The 20102-nt window shown below is 52.5% G+C and overlaps 1 protein-coding gene across 3 annotated transcripts in view; it reads left to right on the forward strand.

Annotated features, from left to right (window-relative positions):
* The window catches only part of LOC115125536 (R3H domain-containing protein 2-like), a 125565-nt gene that overhangs the window by 18942 nt on the left and 86521 nt on the right, over window positions 1-20102 (forward strand). For all 3 annotated transcript variants that reach the window (XM_065002034.1, XM_065002035.1, XM_065002036.1), the window contains exons 2-3: window positions 19438-19693; window positions 19830-20038. In XM_065002034.1, the coding sequence (XP_064858106.1) occupies window positions 19862-20038 (177 nt within the window). In that variant the 5' untranslated portion in view covers window positions 19438-19693; window positions 19830-19861. The remainder of the gene's footprint in view (window positions 1-19437; window positions 19694-19829; window positions 20039-20102) is intronic.

Raw genomic sequence — 20102 nt, forward strand, 5'->3', positions numbered from 1 at the left:
AGGGCTATAGGTGACGTCTACACCAGCAGGGCTATAGGTGACGTCTACACCAGCAGGGCTATAGGTGACGTCTACACCAGCACCACTGTCTAATTAAAGGACAAGTTTACCTAATTTAAAAAAAAATGTAAATAGAATCTTCTAGAAGTGTCAAGACAGTTTTTGTTTTTGCCATTTCACTTGTTTTTGAGAAACTTCCCCCACTCGCGATACATCTCCTTATTGCTCGTTCTGCTGTATGGGGGCCGCGGACAAACACAAGCAACGGCTCCAAAAACACTGAAATAAAAAAACACCTAATTACGTCACGTCCTTTACGAAACGGCCAAGTTCTCAGTATAGTGATTCAGGTATTTATGTTGTACACATGACATTGTGTTATTCTAAACTTGATCCACAATGTTATATTCCGTTTTGTGCTACTCGAGTGGTTTACCCTATCCAGCTGTTCCATTCTCGGTGTATCCTGCTGCTAGAATGGACGGAGGGAGAGGTATCGCTGGAGTCGTAACGAGACGGAGAGGTATCGCTGGAGTAGTAACGAGACGGAGAGGTATCGCTGGAGTCGTAACGAGACGGAGAGGTATCGCTGGAGTAGTAACGAGACGGAGAGGTATCGCTGGAGTCGTAACGAGACGGAGAGGTATCGCTGGAGTAGTAACGAGACGGAGAGGTATCGCTGGAGTCGTAACGAGACGGAGAGGTATCGCTGGAGTAGTAACGAGACGGAGAGGTATCGCTGGAGTAGTAACGAGACGGAGAGGTATCGCTGGAGTCGTAACGAGACGGAGAGGTATCGCTGGAGTAGTAACGAGACGGAGAGGTATCGCTGGAGTAGTAACGAGACGGAGAGGTATCGCTGGAGTCGTAACGAGACGGAGAGGTATCGCTGGAGTAGTAACGAGACGGAGAGGTATCGCTGGAGTCGTAACGAGACGGAGAGGTATCGCTGGAGTCGTAACGAGACGGAGAGGTATCGCTGGAGTAGTAACGAGACGGAGAGGTATCGCTGGAGTAGTAACGAGACGGAGAGGTATCGCTGGAGTAGTAACGAGACGGAGAGGTATCGCTGGAGTAGTAACGAGACGGAGAGGTATCGCTGGAGTCGTAACGAGACGGAGAGGTATCGCTGGAGTAGTAACGAGACGGAGAGGCATCGCTGGAGTAGTAACGAGACGGAGAGGTATCGCTGGAGTAGTAACGAGACGGAGAGGTATCGCTGGAGTAGTAACAAGACGGAGAGGTATCGCTGGAGTAGTAACGAGACGGAGAGGTATCGCTGGAGTAGTAACGAGACGGAGAGGTATCGCTGGAGTCGTAACGAGATGGAGAGGTATCGCTCGAGACGGAGAGGTATCGCTGGAGTCGTAACGAGACGGAGAGGTATCGCTGGAGTAGTAACGAGACGGAGAGGTATCGCTCGAGTAGTAACGAGACGGAGAGGTATCGCTGGAGTAGTAACGAGACGGAGAGGTATCGCTGGAGTAGTAACGAGACGGAGAGGTATCGCTGGAGTAGTAACGAGACGGAGAGGTATCGCTGGAGTAGTAACGAGACGGAGAGGTATCGCTGGAGTAGTAACGAGACGGAGAGGTATCGCTGGAGTAGTAACGAGACGGAGAGGTATCGCTGAGTAGTAACGAGACGGAGAGGTATCGCTGGAGTAGTAACGAGACGGAGAGGTATCGCTGGAGTAGTAACGAGACGGAGAGGTATCGCTGGAGTAGTAACGAGACGGAGAGGTATCGCTGGAGTAGTAACGAGACGGAGAGGTATCGCTGGAGTAGTAACGAGACGGAGAGGTATCGCTGGAGTAGTAACGAGACGGAGAGGTATCGCTGGAGTCGTAACGAGACGGAGAGGTATCGCTGGAGTAGTAACGAGACGGAGAGGTATCGCTCGAGTAGTAACGAGACGGAGAGGTATCGCTCGAGTAGTAACGAGACGGAGAGGTATCGCTGGAGTCGTAACGAGACGGAGAGGTATCGCTGGAGTAGTAACGAGACGGAGAGGTATCGCTGGAGTAGTAACGAGACGGAGAGGTATCGCTCGAGTAGTAACGAGACGGAGAGGTATCGCTCGAGACGGAGAGGCATCGCTCGAGTAGTAACGAGACGGAGAGGTATCGCTGGAGTAGTAACGAGACGGAGAGGTATCGCTGGAGTCGTAACGAGACGGAGAGGTATCGCTGGAGTAGTAACGAGACGGAGAGGTATCGCTGGAGTAGTAACGAGACGGAGAGGTATCGCTGGAGTAGTAACGAGACGGAGAGGTATCGCTGGAGTCGTAACGAGACGGAGAGGTATCGCTGGAGTAGTAACGAGACGGAGAGGTATCGCTCGAGTAGTAACGAGACGGAGAGGTATCGCTCGAGTAGTAACGAGACGGAGAGGTATCGCTGAGTCGTAACGAGACGGAGAGGTATCGCTGGAGTAGTAACGAGACGGAGAGGTATCGCTGGAGTAGTAACGAGACGGAGAGGTATCGCTCGAGTAGTAACGAGACGGAGAGGTATCGCTCGAGACGGAGAGGCATCGCTCGAGTAGTATCGAGACGGAGAGGTATCGCTGGAGTCGTAACGAGACGGAGAGGTATCGCTGGAGTAGTAACGAGACGGAGAGGTATCGCTGGAGTAGTAACGAGACGGAGAGGTATCGCTGGAGTAGTAACGAGACGGAGAGGTATCGCTGGAGTAGTAACGAGACGGAGAGGTATCGCTGGAGTAGTAACGAGACGGAGAGGTATCGCTGGAGTAGTAACGAGACGGAGAGGTATCGCTGGAGTAGTAACGAGACGGAGAGGTATCGCTGGAGTAGTAACGAGACGGAGAGGTATCGCTGGAGTAGTAACGAGACGGAGAGGTATCGCTGGAGTAGTAACGAGACGGAGAGGTATCGCTCGAGTAGTAACGAGACGGAGAGGTATCGCTGGAGTCGTAACGAGACGGAGAGGTATCGCTGGAGTAGTAACGAGACGGAGAGGTATCGCTCGAGTAGTAACGAGACGGAGAGGTATCGCTCGAGTAGTAACGAGACGGAGAGGTATCGCTGGAGTCGTAACGAGACGGAGAGGTATCGCTGGAGTAGTAACGAGACGGAGAGGTATCGCTGGAGTAGTAACGAGACGGAGAGGTATCGCTGGAGTAGTAACGAGACGGAGAGGTATCGCTGGAGTAGTAACGAGACGGAGAGGTATCGCTGGAGTAGTAACGAGACGGAGAGGTATCGCTGGAGTAGTAACGAGACGGAGAGGTATCGCTGGAGTAGTAACGAGACGGAGAGGTATCGCTGGAGTAGTAACGAGACGGAGAGGTATCGCTGGAGTAGTAACGAGACGGAGAGGTATCGCTGGAGTAGTAACGAGACGGAGAGGTATCGCTCGAGTAGTAACGAGACGGAGAGGTATCGCTGGAGTCGTAACGAGACGGAGAGGTATCGCTGGAGTAGTAACGAGACGGAGAGGTATCGCTCGAGTAGTAACGAGACGGAGAGGTATCGCTCGAGTAGTAACGAGACGGAGAGGTATCGCTGGAGTCGTAACGAGACGGAGAGGTATCGCTGGAGTAGTAACGAGACGGAGAGGTATCGCTGGAGTAGTAACGAGACGGAGAGGTATCGCTGGAGTAGTAACGAGACGGAGAGGTATCGCTGGAGTAGTAACGAGACGGAGAGGTATCGCTCGAGTAGTATCGAGACGGAGAGGTATCGCTCGAGTAGTAACGAGACGGAGAGGTATCGCTCGAGTAGTAACGAGACGGAGAGGTATCGCTCGAGACGGAGAGGCATCGCTCGAGTAGTATCGAGACGGAGAGGTATCGCTGGAGTCGTAACGAGACGGAGAGGTATCGCTGGAGTAGTAACGAGACGGAGAGGTATCGCTGGAGTAGTAACGAGATGGAGAGGTATCGCTGGAGTAGTAACGAGACGGAGAGGTATCGCTGGAGTAGTAACGAGACGGAGAGGTATCGCTGGAGTCGTAACGAGACGGAGAGGTATCGCTGGAGTCGTAACGAGACGGAGAGGTATCGCTGGAGTCGTAACGAGACGGAGAGGTATCGCTGGAGTAGTAACGAGACGGAGAGGTATCGCTGGAGTAGTAACGAGACGGAGAGGTATCGGAGAGGTATCGCTGGAGTAGTAACGAGACGGAGAGGTATCGCTGGAGTAGTAACGAGACGGAGAGGTATCGCTGGAGTAGTAACGAGACGGAGAGGTATCGCTGGAGTAGTAACGAGACGGAGAGGTATCGCTGGAGTAGTAACGAGACGGAGAGGTATCGCTCGAGTAGTAACGAGACGGAGAGGTATCGCTCGAGTAGTAACGAGACGGAGAGGTATCGCTGGAGTCGTAACGAGACGGAGAGGTATCGCTGGAGTAGTAACGAGACGGAGAGGTATCGCTGGAGTAGTAACGAGACGGAGAGGTATCGCTGGAGTAGTAACGAGACGGAGAGGTATCGCTGGAGTAGTAACGAGCGGAGAGGTATCGCTGGAGTAGTAACGAGACGGAGAGGTATCGCTCGAGAAGGAGAGGTATCGCTCGAGAAGGAGAGGTATCGCTCGAGTAGTAACGAGAAGGAGAGGTATCGCTGGAGTAGTAACGAGACGGATAGGTATCGCTGGAGTAGTAACGAGACGGAGAGGTATCGCTGGAGTAGTAACGAGACGGAGAGGTATCGCTGGAGTAGTAACGAGACGGAGAGGTATCGCTGGAGTAGTAACGAGACGGAGAGGTATCGCTGGAGTCGTAACGAGATGGAGAGGTATCGCTCGAGACGGAGAGGTATCGCTGGAGTCGTAACGAGACGGAGAGGTATCGCTGGAGTAGTAACGAGACGGAGAGGTATCGCTGGAGTCGTAACGAGACGGAGAGGTATCGCTGGAGTAGTAACGAGACGGAGAGGTATCGCTGGAGTAGTAACGAGACGGAGAGGTATCGCTGGAGTAGTAACGAGACGGAGAGGTATCGCTGGAGTAGTAACGAGACGGAGAGGTATCGCTGGAGTAGTAACGAGACGGAGAGGTATCGCTGGAGTAGTAACGAGACGGAGAGGTATCGCTGGAGTAGTAACGAGACGGAGAGGTATCGCTGGAGTAGTAACGAGACGGAGAGGTATCGCTGGAGTAGTAACGAGACGGAGAGGTATCGCTGGAGTAGTAACGAGACGGAGAGGTATCGCTGGAGTAGTAACGAGACGGAGAGGTATCGCTGGAGTCGTAACGAGACGGAGAGGTATCGCTGGAGTAGTAACGAGACGGAGAGGTATCGCTCGAGTAGTAACGAGACGGAGAGGTATCGCTCGAGTAGTAACGAGACGGAGAGGTATCGCTGGAGTCGTAACGAGACGGAGAGGTATCGCTGGAGTAGTAACGAGACGGAGAGGTATCGCTGGAGTAGTAACGAGACGGAGAGGTATCGCTGGAGTAGTAACGAGACGGAGAGGTATCGCTGGAGTAGTAACGAGACGGAGAGGTATCGCTCGAGTAGTATCGAGACGGAGAGGTATCGCTCGAGTAGTAACGAGACGGAGAGGTATCGCTCGAGTAGTAACGAGACGGAGAGGTATCGCTCGAGACGGAGAGGCATCGCTCGAGTAGTATCGAGACGGAGAGGTATCGCTGGAGTCGTAACGAGACGGAGAGGTATCGCTGGAGTAGTAACGAGACGGAGAGGTATCTCTGGAGTAGTAACGAGACGGAGAGGTATCGCTGGAGTAGTAACGAGACGGAGAGGTATCGCTGGAGTAGTAACGAGACGGAGAGGTATCGCTGGAGTCGTAACGAGACGGAGAGGTATCGCTGGAGTCGTAACGAGACGGAGAGGTATCGCTGGAGTCGTAACGAGACGGAGAGGTATCGCTGGAGTAGTAACGAGACGGAGAGGTATCGCTGGAGTAGTAACGAGACGGAGAGGTATCGCTGGAGTAGTAACGAGACGGAGAGGTATCGCTGGAGTAGTAACGAGACGGAGAGGTATCGCTGGAGTAGTAACGAGACGGAGAGGTATCGCTGGAGTAGTAACGAGACGGAGAGGTATCGCTGGAGTAGTAACGAGACGGAGAGGTATCGCTGGAGTAGTAACGAGACGGAGAGGTATCGCTGGAGTAGTAACGAGACGGAGAGGTATCGCTGGAGTAGTAACGAGACGGAGAGGTATCGCTCGAGTAGTAACGAGACGGAGAGGTATCGCTCGAGTAGTAACGAGACGGAGAGGTATCGCTGAGTCGTAACGAGACGGAGAGGTATCGCTGGAGTAGTAACGAGACGGAGAGGTATCGCTGGAGTAGTAACGAGACGGAGAGGTATCGCTGGAGTAGTAACGAGACGGAGAGGTATCGCTGGAGTAGTAACGAGACGGAGAGGTATCGCTGGAGTAGTAACGAGACGGAGAGGTATCGCTGGAGTAGTAACGAGACGGAGAGGTATCGCTGGAGTAGTAACGAGACGGAGAGGTATCGCTCGAGTAGTAACGAGACGGAGAGGTATCGCTGGAGTAGTAACGAGACGGAGAGGTATCGCTCGAGTAGTAACGAGACGGAGAGGTATCGCTGGAGTCGTAACGAGACGGAGAGGTATCGCTGGAGTAGTAACGAGACGGAGAGGTATCGCTCGAGTAGTAACGAGACGGAGAGGTATCGCTGGAGTCGTAACGAGACGGAGAGGTATCGCTGGAGTCGTAACGAGACGGAGAGGTATCGCTGGAGTAGTAACGAGCGGAGAGGTATCGCTGGAGTAGTAACGAGACGGAGAGGTATCGCTCGAGAAGGAGAGGTATCGCTCGAGAAGGAGAGGTATCGCTCGAGTAGTAACGAGAAGGAGAGGTATCGCTGGAGTAGTAACGAGACGGATAGGTATCGCTGGAGTAGTAACGAGACGGAGAGGTATCGCTGGAGTAGTAACGAGACGGAGAGGTATCGCTGGAGTAGTAACGAGACGGAGAGGTATCGCTGGAGTCGTAACGAGACGGAGAGGTATCGCTGGAGTAGTAACGAGACGGAGAGGTATCGCTGGAGTAGTAACGAGACGGAGAGGTATCGCTGGAGTAGTAACGAGACGGAGAGGTATCGCTGGAGTAGTAACGAGACGGAGAGGTATCGCTGGAGTAGTAACGAGACGGAGAGGTATCGCTGGAGTAGTAACGAGACGGAGAGGTATCGCTGGAGTCGTAACGAGACGGAGAGGTATCGCTGGAGTAGTAACGAGACGGAGAGGTATCGCTGGAGTCGTAACGAGACGGAGAGGTATCGCTGGAGTAGTAACGAGACGGAGAGGTATCGCTCGAGTAGTAACGAGACGGAGAGGTATCGCTCGAGTAGTAACAAGACGGAATATAACGTTGCGGATAAAGTTCAGAATGACAGCCTGGCTGGTGGTGGGCCGGGCCTGGCTGGTGGTGGGGGATAAGCTGGGATGGTGATGATGGGATGCAGTCATACCATGCTAGTGTCTCAAATAAAATTGTGTTTCAAAATTCACAGTGAGTAATGATAACTTGACTATATACACAGTGAGTAACGATAACTTGACTATATACACAGGATTGGTGTGCAGGGGTACGACGTAATTGAGGTAAATATGTACAGTACTCCTTAACTTTTTCCACATTTTGTTATGTTACAACCTTATTCAAAAATGTCTTAAATGGTAAAAAAAAAAAAACTGAAGTATAACATTGACAACTATTCAGACCCTTTACTTTGTTGAAGTACCTTTGGCAGCGATTACAGCCTCGAGTCTTCTTGGGTATGACGCTACCAGCTTGGCACAGCTGTATTTGGGGAGTTTCTCCCATTCTTCTCTGCAGATCCTTTCAAGCTCTGTCAGGTTGGATGGGGAGTGTCAATGCACAGCTATTTTCAAGTCTCTCCAGAGATGTTCGATCGGGTTCAAGTCCGGGCTCTGGCTGGGCCACTCAAAGACATTCAGAGACTTGTCCCGAAGCCACTCCTGTGTTGTCTTGGCTGTGTGCTTCGGGTCCTTGTCCTGTTGGAAGGTAAACCTTCACCCCAGTCTGAGGTCCTGTGTACTTTGTACTTTGTTCCATTCATCTTTCCCTCGATCCTGACTAGTCTCCCAGTCCCTGCACCTGAAAAAACATCCCCACAGCATGATACTGCCACCACCATGCTTCACCATAGGGATGGTGCCAGGTATCCTCCAGAAAGGACTCATTCAGGCCAAAGCGTTTAATGTTGGTTTCAGAGAATCTTGTTTCTCATGGTCTGAGGGTCTTTAGGTGACCTTTGGCAAACTTCAAGTGGGCTGTCATGTGCCTTTTACTGAGGAGTGGCTTCCATCTGGCCACTCTATCATAAAGGCCTGCTTGATCGAGTGCTGCAGAAATGGTTGTCCTTCTGGAAGGTTCTCCCATCTCCACAGAGGAACTCTGGAGCTCTGTCAGTGACTATTAGGTTCTTGGGTCCTCCGATAGCTCAGTCCAGGTGGCCAGTTCTAGGAAGAGTCTTGGTGGTTCCAATCTTCTTCCTTTTAAGAAAGATGTAGGCCACATCTCTAGGATGATCAAAGGGAACAGGATCTGAGTTCAATTTCGAGTCTCATAGCAAGTAAGGTATTACGTAAATAAGGTATTTATGTTTTTAATACATTTGCTAAACATTTCTAAAGACCTGTTTTTCGCGGGTATTGTGTGTAGATTGATGGTTTTTTACATTTAATCCATGTTAGATTAGGTCTAACATAACGTGTTTAAGTCTAACATATATGTTAGTCAAGGGGTCTGAATACTTTCCAAAGGCACTGTACATATAGGTAGGGATAAAGTGACTAGGCAACAGGATAGACAATAAACAGTAGCAGCAGTGTATGTAATGAGTCAAAAAGGGTCAATGCAGATAACCAATACCTACTCAGACTATTTAACTAACTATTTAGCAGTCTTTCGGCTTGGGAGTAGAAGCTGTTCAGGTTTCCTGACTTGGCGCGTCTGTACCACTTGCCGTGCTGTTGCAGAGAAGTCGATGACTAGGGTGGCTGGAGTCTTACAATTTTTTTAGGGCCTTCCTCTGACACCGCCTGGTATAGAGGTCCTGGATGACAGAAAGCTTGGCCCCAGTGATGTACTGGGCCGTACGTACCACCCTCTATAGGGCCTTCCTCTGACACCGCCTGGTATATTGGTCCTGGATGGCAGAAAGCTTGGCCCCAGTGATGTACTGGGCCGTACGCACAAATCAAATCAAATGTATTTGTCACATACACATGGTTAGCAGATGTTAATGCGAGTGTAGCGAAATGCTTGTGCTTCTAGTTCCGACGATGCAGTAATAACCAACGAGTAATCTAACCTAAACAATTCCAAAACTACTACCTTACACACACACAAGTGTAAAGGGATAAAGAATATGTACATAAAGATATATGAATGAGTGCTGGTACAGAACGGCATAGGCAAGATGCAGTAGATGGTATCGAGTACAGTATATACATATGAGATGAGTAATGTAGGGTATGTAAACAAAGTGGCATAGCTTAAAGTGGCTAGTGATACATGTATTACATAAAGATGCAGTAGATGATATAGAGTACAGTATATACATATACATATGAGATGAGTAATGTAGGCTATGTAAACATTATATTAAGTAGCATTGTTTAAAGTGGTTGGTGATTATATTTTACATCAATTCCCATTATTAAAGTGGCTGGAGTTCAGTCACTGTGTTGGCAGCAGCCATTCAATGTTAGTGGTGGCTGTTTAACAGTCTGATGGCCTTGAGATAGAACTACCCTCTGTAGCGCCTTACGGATGCTGAGCAGGTGCCATACCAGGCGGTGATGCAGCCAGTCAAGATGCTCTCAATGGTGCAGCTGTAGAACTTTGTAAGGATCTGAGGACCCATGCCAAATATTTTCATTCTCCTGGGGGGGAAGAGGCGTTGTCGTGCCCTCTTCACAACTGTGTTGGTGTGTGTGGACCATGATAGATCCTTAGTGATGTGGACACCGAGGAACATGAAGCTCTCAACCTGCTCCACTACAGCTCCGTCTCTAGTGAGTCTGTCAGATGAGAGCTGGTGTGTTATTGTTGCAGTGGAACCCACTGCTCCTTCTCTCTGTGTGTGACTGTGACCTAAGGGCTGTCTGTGGGTGTGCTGTGTGTCTGCCTGCTCGTGGGTGTGCTGAGGGATTTGAAGGGTCTGTATTTGGCAGGTGGGAAGGCTGCTGGTCTTTCTGTTTGTTGCTCGGTTGTTTTTGTGCTGGCTGTCCTCCTCTCTCCACTGTCTCCTGGCTGGTTGCCCTCCTCTCTCTCCACTGTCTCCTGGCTGGTTGCCCTCCTCTCTCTCTCTCCACTGTCTCCTGGCTGGTTGCCCTCCTCTCTCTCTCCACTGTCTCCTGGCTGGTTGCCCTCCTCTCTCTCTCTCTCCACTGTCTCCTGGCTGGTTGCCCTCCTCTCTCTCCACTGTCTCCTGGCTGGTTGCCCTCCTCTCTCTCTCTCCACTGTCTCCTGGCTGGTTGCCCTCCTCTCTCTCTCTCCACTGTCTCCTGATTGGTTGCCCTCCTCTCTCTCTCTCCTCACTGTCTCCTGGCTGGTTGCCCTCCTCTCTCTCTCTCCTCACTGTCTCCTGGCTGGTTGCCCTGCTCTCTCTCTCCACTGTCTCCAGGCTGGTTGCCCTGCTCTCTCTCTCCACTGTCTCCTGGCTGGTTGCCCTGCTCTCTCTCCACTGTCTCCTGGCTGGTTGCCCTCCTCTCTCTCTCTCCACTGTCTCCTGGCTGGTTGCCCTCCTCTCTCTCTCCACTGTCTCCTGGCTGGTTGCCCTGCTCTCTCTCCACTGTCTCCTGGCTGGTTGCCCTGCACTCTCTCCACTGTCTCCTGGCTGGTTGCCCTGCTCTCTCTCCACGGTCTCCTGGCTGGTTGCCCTGCTCTCTCTCCACGGTCTCCTGGCTGGTTGCCCTGCTCTCTCTCCACTGTCTCCTGGCTGGTTGCCCTGCTCTCTCTCCACTGTCTCCTGGCTGGTTGCCCTCCTCTCTCTCCACTGTCTCCTGGCTGGTTGCCCTGCTCTCTCTCTCCACTGTCTACTGGCTGGTTGCCCTGCTCTCTCTCCACTGTCTCCTGGCTGGTTGCCCTGCTCTCGCTCTCCACTGTCTCCTGGCTGGTTGCCCTCCTCTCTCTCTCTCCACTGTCTCCTGGCTGGTTGCCCTGCTCTCTCTCCACTGTCTCCTGGCTGGTTGTCCTCCTCTCTCCACGGTCTCCTGGCTGGTTGCCCTGCTCTCTCTCCACTGTCTCCTGGCTGGTTGTCCTCCTCTCTCTCTCCACTGTCTCCTGGCTGGTTGCCCTGCTCTCTCTCCACTGTCTCTTGGCTGGTTGCCCTCCTCTCTCTCTCCACTGTCTCCTGGCTGGTTGCCCTGCTCTCTCTCCACTGTCTCCTGGCTGGTTGCCCTCCTCTCTCTCTCCACTGTCTCCTGGCTGGTTGCCCTGCTCTCTCTCCACTGTCTCCAGGCTGGTTGCCCTCCTCTCTCTCTCCACTGTCTCCTGGCTGGTTGCCCTCCTCTCTCTCTCCACTGTCTCCAGGCTGGTTGCCCTCCTCTCTCTCCACTGTCTCCTGGCTGGTTGCCCTCCTCTCTCTCTCTCCACTGTCTCCTGGCTGGTTGCCCTCCTCTCTCTCTCCACTGTCTCCTGGCTGGTTGCCCTGCTCTCTCTCCACTGTCTCCTGGCTGGTTGCCCTGCTCTCTCGCCACTGTCTCCTGGCTGGTTGCCCTGCTCTCTCTCCACGGTCTCCTGGCTGGTTGCCCTCCTCTCTCTCTCCACTGTCTCCTGGCTGGTTGCCCTGCTCTCTCTCTCCACTGTCTCCTGGCTGGTTGCCCTGCTCTCGCTCTCCACTGTCTCCTGGCTGGTTGCCCTGCTCTCTCTCTCCACTGTCTCCTGGCTGGTTGCCCTGCTCTCTCTCTCCACTGTCTCCTGGCTGGCTGCCCTGCTCTCTCTCTCCACTGTCTCCTGGCTGGTTGCCCTCCTCTCTCTCCACTGTCTCCTGGCTGGTTGCCCTGCTCTCTCTCTCCACTGTCTCCTGGCTGGCTGTAGGTTGGTGGGAACCAGACAGTGGTTTGTTTTCAAATTATTTGTGTATCTGTGTAATCTGAGGAAAATGTGTGTCTCTAATATGGTCATACATTAGGCAGGAAGTTAAGAAGTGCAGCTCAGTTTCCACCTCATTTTGTGGGCAGTGTGCACATAGCCTGTCTTCTCGCTCTCTATCATCAATCATACAGTATAACCTCGTGTCCATTTGACAGCTTGACTGATGACACTGATCTATTGTAGACTTCAGGGCAGACGGTTTCAGCCTAAAACACAACACAGTATAGTTGACCTTGGAACAGCTAAGGGTGATATACCCCAAACCTGGGATGGAAGCCACTGGACAGGAGCACTGCCCAAGTCTGTAGTCAGGATTAGTGGTTAATGTCTGGGGGAGAGAGGGAAATAGCAGGAGACCTGGCTGGCTGGATGAAGGGAGCAGGGGAGGAAGGGAAGGAGGTAGCTGAGAGGGAGGGAGGTAGCTGGGAGGTAGCTGAGAGGGAGGGAGGTAGCTGGGAGGTAGCTGAGAGGGAGGGAGGTGGCTGGATGCTGGGAGGAAGGGAGGTAGCTGGATGCTGGGAGGGAGGTAGCTGAGAGGGAGGGAGGTAGCTGGGTGCTGGGAGGGAGGTAGCTGGGAGGGAGGTAGCTGGGTGCTGGGAGGGAGGTAGCTGGGAGGTAGCTGGATGCTGGGAGGGAGGTAGCTGGGTGCTGGGAGGGAGGTAGCTGGGAGGTAGCTGGATGCTGGGAGGGAGGTAGCTGGGTGCTGGGAGGGAGGTAGCTGGGTGCTGGGAGGGAGGTAGCTGGGAGGTAGCTGGATGCTGTGAGGGAGGTAGCTGGGAGGTAGCTGGATGCTGGGAGGGAGGTAGCTGGGAGGGAGCTGGATGCTGGGAGGGAGGTAGCTGGGAGGTAGCTGGATGCTGGGAGGGAGGTAGCTGGATGCTGAGAGGGAGGGAGGTAGCTGGATGCTGGGAGGGAGGTAGCTGGGTGCTGGGAGGGAGGGAGGTGGGAGGTAGCTGAGAGGGAGGGAGGTAGCTGGGTGCTGGGAGGTAGCTGGGTGCTGGGAGGGAGGTAGCTGAGAGGGAGGGAGGTAGCTGGATGCTGAGAGGGAGGGAGGTAGCTGGATGCTGGGAGGGAGGTAGCTGGGAGGTAGCTGAGAGGGAGGGAGGTAGCTGGATGCTGGGAGGGAGGTAGCTGGATGCTGGGAGGGAGGGAGGTAGCTGGATGCTGGGAGGGAGGGAGGTAGCTGGATGCTGGGAGGGAGGTAGCTGGGTGCTGGGAGGGAGGGAGGTAGCTGGGAGGGAGCTGAGAGGGAGGGAGGTAGCTGGGAGGGAGGTAGCTGGGTGCTGGGAGGAGGTAGCTGGATGCTGGGAGGGAGGTAGCTGGGAGGAGCTGGGAGGGAGAGAGGTAGCTGGGAGGGAGCTGAGAGGGAGGGAGGTAGCTGGGTGGTGGGAGGGAGGGAGGTAGCTGGGAGGGAGCTGAGAGGAGGGAGGTAGCTGGGATGGAGGTAGCTGGGTGCTGGGAGGGAGGTAGCTGGGTGCTGTGAGGGGAGGTAGCTGAGAGGAGGGAGGTAGCTGGGTGCTGGGATGGAGGTAGCTGGGAGGGGGGATGGAGGTAGCTGGGTGCTGGGAGGTAGCTGGATGCTGGGAGGGAGGGAGGTAGCTGGATGCTGGGAGGGAGGTAGCTGGGTGCTGGGAGGGAGGTAGCTGGGTGCTGGGAGGGAGGTAGCTCGGAGGTAGCTGAGGGGAGGGAGGTAGCTGGGAGGGAGGGATGGAGGGATGGAGGTAGCTGGGTGCTGGGAGGGGGAGGGATGGAGGTAGCTGGGTTCTGGGAGGGAGGGATGGAGGGATGGAGGTAGCTGGGTTCTGGGAGGGAGGGATGGAGGGATGGAGGTAGCTGGGTGCTGGGAGGGAGGGATGGAGGTAGCTGGGTGCTGGGAGGGAGGGAGGGATGGAGGTAGCTGGGAGGGAGGGAGGGATGGAGGTAGCTGGGTGCTGGGAGGGAGGGATGGAGGTAGCTGGGTTCTGGGAGGGAGGGAGGGATGGATGGAGGTAGCTGGGTGCTGGGAGGGAGGGATGGAGGTAGCTGGGTGCTGGGAGGGAGGGATGGAGGTAGCTGGGAGGGAGGGATGGAGGGATGGAGTTATCTGGGTGCTGGGAGGGATGGAGGTAGCTGGGTGCTGGGAGGGAGGGATGGAGGTAGCTGGGTGCTGGGAGGGAGGGATGAGGTAGCTGGGTGCTGGGAGGGAGGAATGGAGGTAGCTGGGTGCTGTGAGGGAGGGATGGAGGTAGCTGGGTGCTGGGAGGGAGGGATGGAGGTAGCTGGGAGGGAGGGAGGAATGGAGGTAGCTGGGTGCTGGGAGGGATGGAGGTAGCTGGGATGGAGGGAGGGATGGAGGTAGCTGGGTGCTGGGAGGGATGGAGGTAGCTGGGTGCTGGGAGGGAGGAATGGAGGTAGCTGGGAGGGAGGGATGGAGGTAGCTGGGATGGATGGAGGGAGGGAGGGATGGAGGTAGCTGGGATGGAGGGAGGGAGGGATGAGGTAGCTAGGTGCTGGGAGGGAGGAATGGAGGTAGCTGGGAGGGAGGGAGGGATGGAGGTAGCTGGGTGCTGGGAGGGATGGAGGTAGCTGGGTGGTAGGGAGGGATGGAGGTAGCTTGGTGGTAGGGAGGGAGGGATGGAGGTAGCTGGGTGGTAGGGATGGAGGTAGCTGGGTGGTAGGGAGGGAGGGATGGAGGTAGCTGGGTGGTAGGGAGGGATGGAGGTAGCTTGGTGGTAGGGAGGGAGGGATGGAGGTAGCTGGGTGCTGGTAGGGAGGGATGGAGGTAGCTGGGTGGTAGGGAGGGAGGGATAGAGGTACCTGGGTGGTAGGGATGGAGGTAGCTGGGTGGTAGGGAGGGATGGAGGTAGCTGGGTGGTAGGGAAGGATGGAGGTAGCTGGGTGCTGGGAGGGATGGTGGTAGCTGGGTGGGAGGGAGGGACTGGGCATTGTTCACATGATAGGTGGTTCAGATTGGATGGATGGCTCAATTTGTTGCAGTAATGGAGCACAGTGTTTCCTGTCTACAACTGTTGGTTTGCTACCTGCCTGGACCACCTGCACTGAGGCCAATATGAACTACCTTCGTGATTTGATTTATTGGGTAAAAATTGGGTGCACCGAGTACAACTCAGGGGATAACACACTGCAGTGTTCCCTGGTGGAATACAGACCAGACACAGTGAAGCAACATTAGCCCCCACCGTACAAGACAGCGTCATCACAATTAACAAGTAAAAAAGGAGAGACCAGTTGTCCTCCTGGACTCTGAAAACATCAATGCATCTATATCGTTATCCGGAATACTTCAACAGCGAAGATGACCTCGTGACCTCTGCCTGTAGCCGGTCTGATGTAGCAGAGGCATAAATGCTCGTCAGTGACGCAAAGTGCCATGTGTTTTAACTAGCGATATTTGGGGAAATATTTCTGTAACATTTGGTGAATGATTTTTTGAGATGTGACTCAGTCGCTGGTCTGAATCGCTGGCTTCTAGCTGATCATATGTGAGTGTAGAGCCCCGGGATGTGTGGTCCACCTCCCTGTCTGTCCACGTTCACTAGTTAGCTCCTCAGGCCTCTCTGTCTCAGTGTGCATCTGCTCCTCAATCTGCTTAGTTCAGGGGTCACCTGAAACCGATCTGCTGAGCCTATTTCCGACACGACACACCACAACACAGAACAGAGTAGTGTGTGAAGGAGTCATCCATCTGTACTCTTCACTAGAATGTTTATGAATTGGATCACTTTCCATGTGTGTTGGTGTTTTGTAACTCAGATTAAAAAAAAGTGTGTGTGTGTGTGTGTGAGAGAGCGAGATTGTGAGTTGAGCTCCTTAAATCTGCAGAGCTAGGTAATTGGTGAAGGAAAAAGGGTGATACTGTGTGTTTGGGTTCTACATTAAGGGGGGCGCTACAGTGAGAGAGGTGTGTTTGTGTGTTTGGGTTCTACATGAAGGGGGGCGCTACAGTGAGAGAAGCGTGTGTGTGTGTGTGTTTGGGTTCTACATGAAGGGGGGCGCTACAGTGAGAGGTGTGTGTTTGGGTTCTACATGAAGGGGGCGCTACAGTGAGAGAGGTGTGTGTTTGGGTTCTACATGAAGGGGGCGCTACAGTGAGAGAGGTGCGTTTGTGTTTGGGTTCTACATGAAGGGGGGCGCTACAGTGAGTGGTGTGTGTGTGTGTGTGTTTTTGGGTTCTACATGAAGGGGGGTGCTACAGTGAGTGGTGTGTGTGTGTTTTTGGGTTCTACATGAAGGGGGAGTGCTACAGTAAGAGAGAGAGGTGTGTGTGTGTTTGGTTCGCCAGGCAGGAAGGGGGGTGCTACAGAGAGATGGGGGTGTTGAGGGAGCCTTCTGGTTTTCTCTTGGTGACAGAGCCTGTTGCCATGGAGCTGGGCCTCCCATTGGTGGAGGACTCGGCCAATCGCATGGCAGCACCGTCTGTTTCATCATTGATTTAAAAAAATGTCTCTCTCCTGCTCCCTCTGCCGTGTCGCTCTCTCTGCTCCCCCTTCCCAAACTCTCTCTGCTCCCCCTTCCCAAACTCTCTCTGCTCCCCCTTCCCAAACTCTCTCTGCTCCCCCTTCCCAAACTCTCTCTGCTCCCCCTTCCCAAACTCTCTCTGCTCCCCCTTCCCAAACTCTCTCTGCTCCCCCTTCCCAAACTCTCTCTGCTCCCCCTTCCCAAACTAGAAGAAGGGCAGAAATGACGTAAGGTCTATAATGGGAACGGGACCAATTTCCTGTGTTTCTTTTGACATTTTTTTTTCTTCTTTTTCTCTGAGAGGTAGCCTCCAATCCATCCAGCATACTTCTGAAGGAGACTAACCACGTTACACTTGATTTCCTTTGACATAGAGCCGTCCCAGGTGACAACATTTGCATCACATGGAGCCCAAAACCCACTGCAGGGCAGGTAATTGTGTTGAATGTAAAGACTTGTGGACATGAGTGAATGCAGCATGCTTCGAGTCCCTCCTCTGTGGGTAGCAGATAAACAGGCATCTGTAATACTAGTGTCATGATAACAGACAGTGTTAGGAGGACTTGTCCTGAGTCCTGACACTCCATTCATAATGAACGTTCATTGACAAGTGTAGCTGGAAATAGTTGCGGTAGTCATCTTAAAAAAAAAAAAAAAGAAGATTTCAAATAAAAATCCAATTTGAATGAATGAATGAATGAATGGATGAATGAATGGATGGATGGATGAATGAATGAATGAATGAATGAATGAATGATGAATGAATGAATGAATGGATGAATGAATGAATGAATGAATGAATGAATGAATGAATGAATGAATGAATGAATGAATGGATGAATGGATGAATGAATGAATGAATGAATGGATGGATGAATGAATGGATGGATGAATGAATGAATGAATGAATGGATGAATGAATGAATGAATGAATGGAGAGAAGCGAGTTTATTTTTGTTCTCTTGATGACCTGCTGCTGTGAAGGATGACTTGGAGAAAGGTTCCTCTGTCCCTCTCTTTCTCTCTCTCTTTCTCCATACCGGTATCTTTCTTTCTCACTCCTCCCGCCCACATTCCAGCACTCATCAATAATGGATTGAAAGGATCCCCTCTCTCCCTCTCTGTGTCTTTCTTTCTCTCCTCTGTCTTTATAATGAACAAGGGTGGGGTGATTATGGTCAGCAGCTCTGCTATCTCTGTCCCTCTCTCTTTCTCCCCCTCCCTTTTTCAATCTTGACCCTCTACACACTCTCTCTCTTTTCTCTTCTCTGTCATAGAGGATACCCCTGCTCTGCCCCTCCTCTTTTCTGTCCCTACCCTCTCTCTCTTCCTCTTTTAATGTGTCCTCTTAATGCTCAGCCTGCTGACGTCATCCTCCCCCTCTCTGCTCAGCTCTGACTCATTCATCTTTCTTTCTATTTTTCTCTCTCTCTCTGCCTCTTTATCCCTCTCTCTCTCTTCCTCACAGCTCTCCCTCTCTCTGTTCTTCTCTCTCTCTCTCTCTCTCTCTCTCTCTCTCTCTCTCTCTCTCTCTCTCCACTGTGCGCTACATTTCCATTTACCTTCATCTTTCATTCAGGTTCTGCAGTACACACACATCTCTCCTCTCCATTATAAAATTCAACCTGCTAAATGGCCATGTGATTACAGCTGTATTGTATAAATGATAACTAGCAGCTACATTGGTTCCCTATAGCGTACAGAAGCCTACATTATAGCATAAACTCCCACTCCCCAGTCAGCTGTTTTCTCTCCTGACATCTGGTACTAACTATTGCTTAGATCCTGACCTGCTACGACCAACAACAAAAAATGATAAATTAAACAGTAGGACAGGGAGTCAATACCTGCACTAAATAACCCTCAGTGAATCAGCAGGCTCTGTCTGTCTTTCAAAACTTGGGTTCATATGCTATTTGAAATATTACAAATCATTTGAGAATTTTCTTTAGCCTTGCCTGGAGGGCCAGGTCAAAAGTGGGTGTGGTTTGCACTTCGGGGACGTGTCTATTGGTTCCATTGCTACAGGCAAGCTCAATCAAGAACAGCTGTAAGTTATTTGCAATGTTTAAAAAAAATACTATTTGCGTCTTCAGAGCTGAGTGCAGTTGGGTGGTTGTGTTTGTGGGTGGGTGTGTGTGTGGGTGCCCTGGTCATTGATGCAATGTGGTGCTGCTGCCTCAGTGATGACACCCTTGCTGTGCCTGGGTCTTCCCCTGCTTCGGGAATCCCTGCCTGCCATACAGCCTCCTCTCCTCTCTGCATCTCTCTCTCATACTCACACACACACACACAAGCACACACAGCTTCCTGATGACTTTCGAGGAAATTGTGTTAAACTGCTGAGAACCGTGTTACTCAACACTGCGTCTTGTTTGTCTGTCTTGCTCTGGCGTGTTTGTCTGTCTTGCTCTGGCGTGTTTGTCTGTCTTGCTCTGGCGTGTTTGTCTGTCTTGCTCTGGCGTGTTTGTCTGTCTTGCTTGCTCTGGCGTGTTTGTCTGGCTTGCTCTGGCGTGTTTGTCTGTCTTGCTCTGGCGTGTTTGTCTGTCTTGCTCTGGCGTGTTTGTCTGTCTTGCTCTGGCGTGTTTGTCTTGCGCCACTTGTCCTGAAGGTGCAGTATGCCGTCATGTTTTCATCAGCTCCGTGTTGTGAGCGGGAGACAGAAACACGCCGTCTCTACTCTGTCAGTAAGCCGTTGCAAAGTTTCTGAACAAAAAACAAGTCCAATTTCAACCCAGGTCTGCAAGTATTCATTAATGCCCTGACTGAATTCCTACTTCCACAGCCAGCCCGGTAGCTCTGTCCTCCCACGCTTTGAGCCGTGAGTCAGACCCCGTCAGAGAATCACTGTGTTGTGACGTCCATTCTACCTTTCTCTTATCCCCAGCGGTCGTGGCTGGAGGAGCTCTCATCAACATGCTGCTGCACTGAGACGCACGGGCGGATATATTGACGGAAGGACGGACATATAGACCCACTCCCCTGGCGTCTCTTCCCCGTCTCGGCTGTTTTCTCCCCCCCTATATGGAACGCGCTATGGAATACCCTCGCCCAGCGGAGTGGCACAGTCCTCCTCTGTAGAGATCTCTCCTGGGAATACACTCCGTAAGGAATCGGCACAGAACAGCTGATCTCCTCGTCAGGTACAGTTCACTGTATTCATGAACTACATGGTCGGTATTTCTCGACTCCTACCGTGTTTAGGGTTCTTTAGTTTTCTTCAGACCAGGTCATAACCTCAACCTGTACAGCCTTTGAACCTCTTGTCTTCTTTAACAGTCTCTTGAGTCCTCCTACCCTCCCTTGAGAAGATGTCTGTGAGCCTGGCTGAGGAGGACATTCAGACGGAGGGTGGAAGTAGTAGACCACTCAATGATGGCTCGATGAGGAAGCACTCCCCATCCCCTGAACCTTTCCAGGGACAGGAGGGCACTGTGGGCACCGGGGAGGCCATGGAGGCAGAGGAGAGCGCCACACAGGACTCACAGGTAACTGACCTCAACGGGAATGTGGTTGCTTCCCAATCATCTCTCTTTTCTCCCAAATTGTGGA

This window comes from Oncorhynchus nerka, linkage group LG15, assembly GCF_034236695.1.
Source record: "Oncorhynchus nerka isolate Pitt River linkage group LG15, Oner_Uvic_2.0, whole genome shotgun sequence".
NCBI classification, from domain to species: Eukaryota; Metazoa; Chordata; class Actinopteri; order Salmoniformes; family Salmonidae; genus Oncorhynchus; species Oncorhynchus nerka.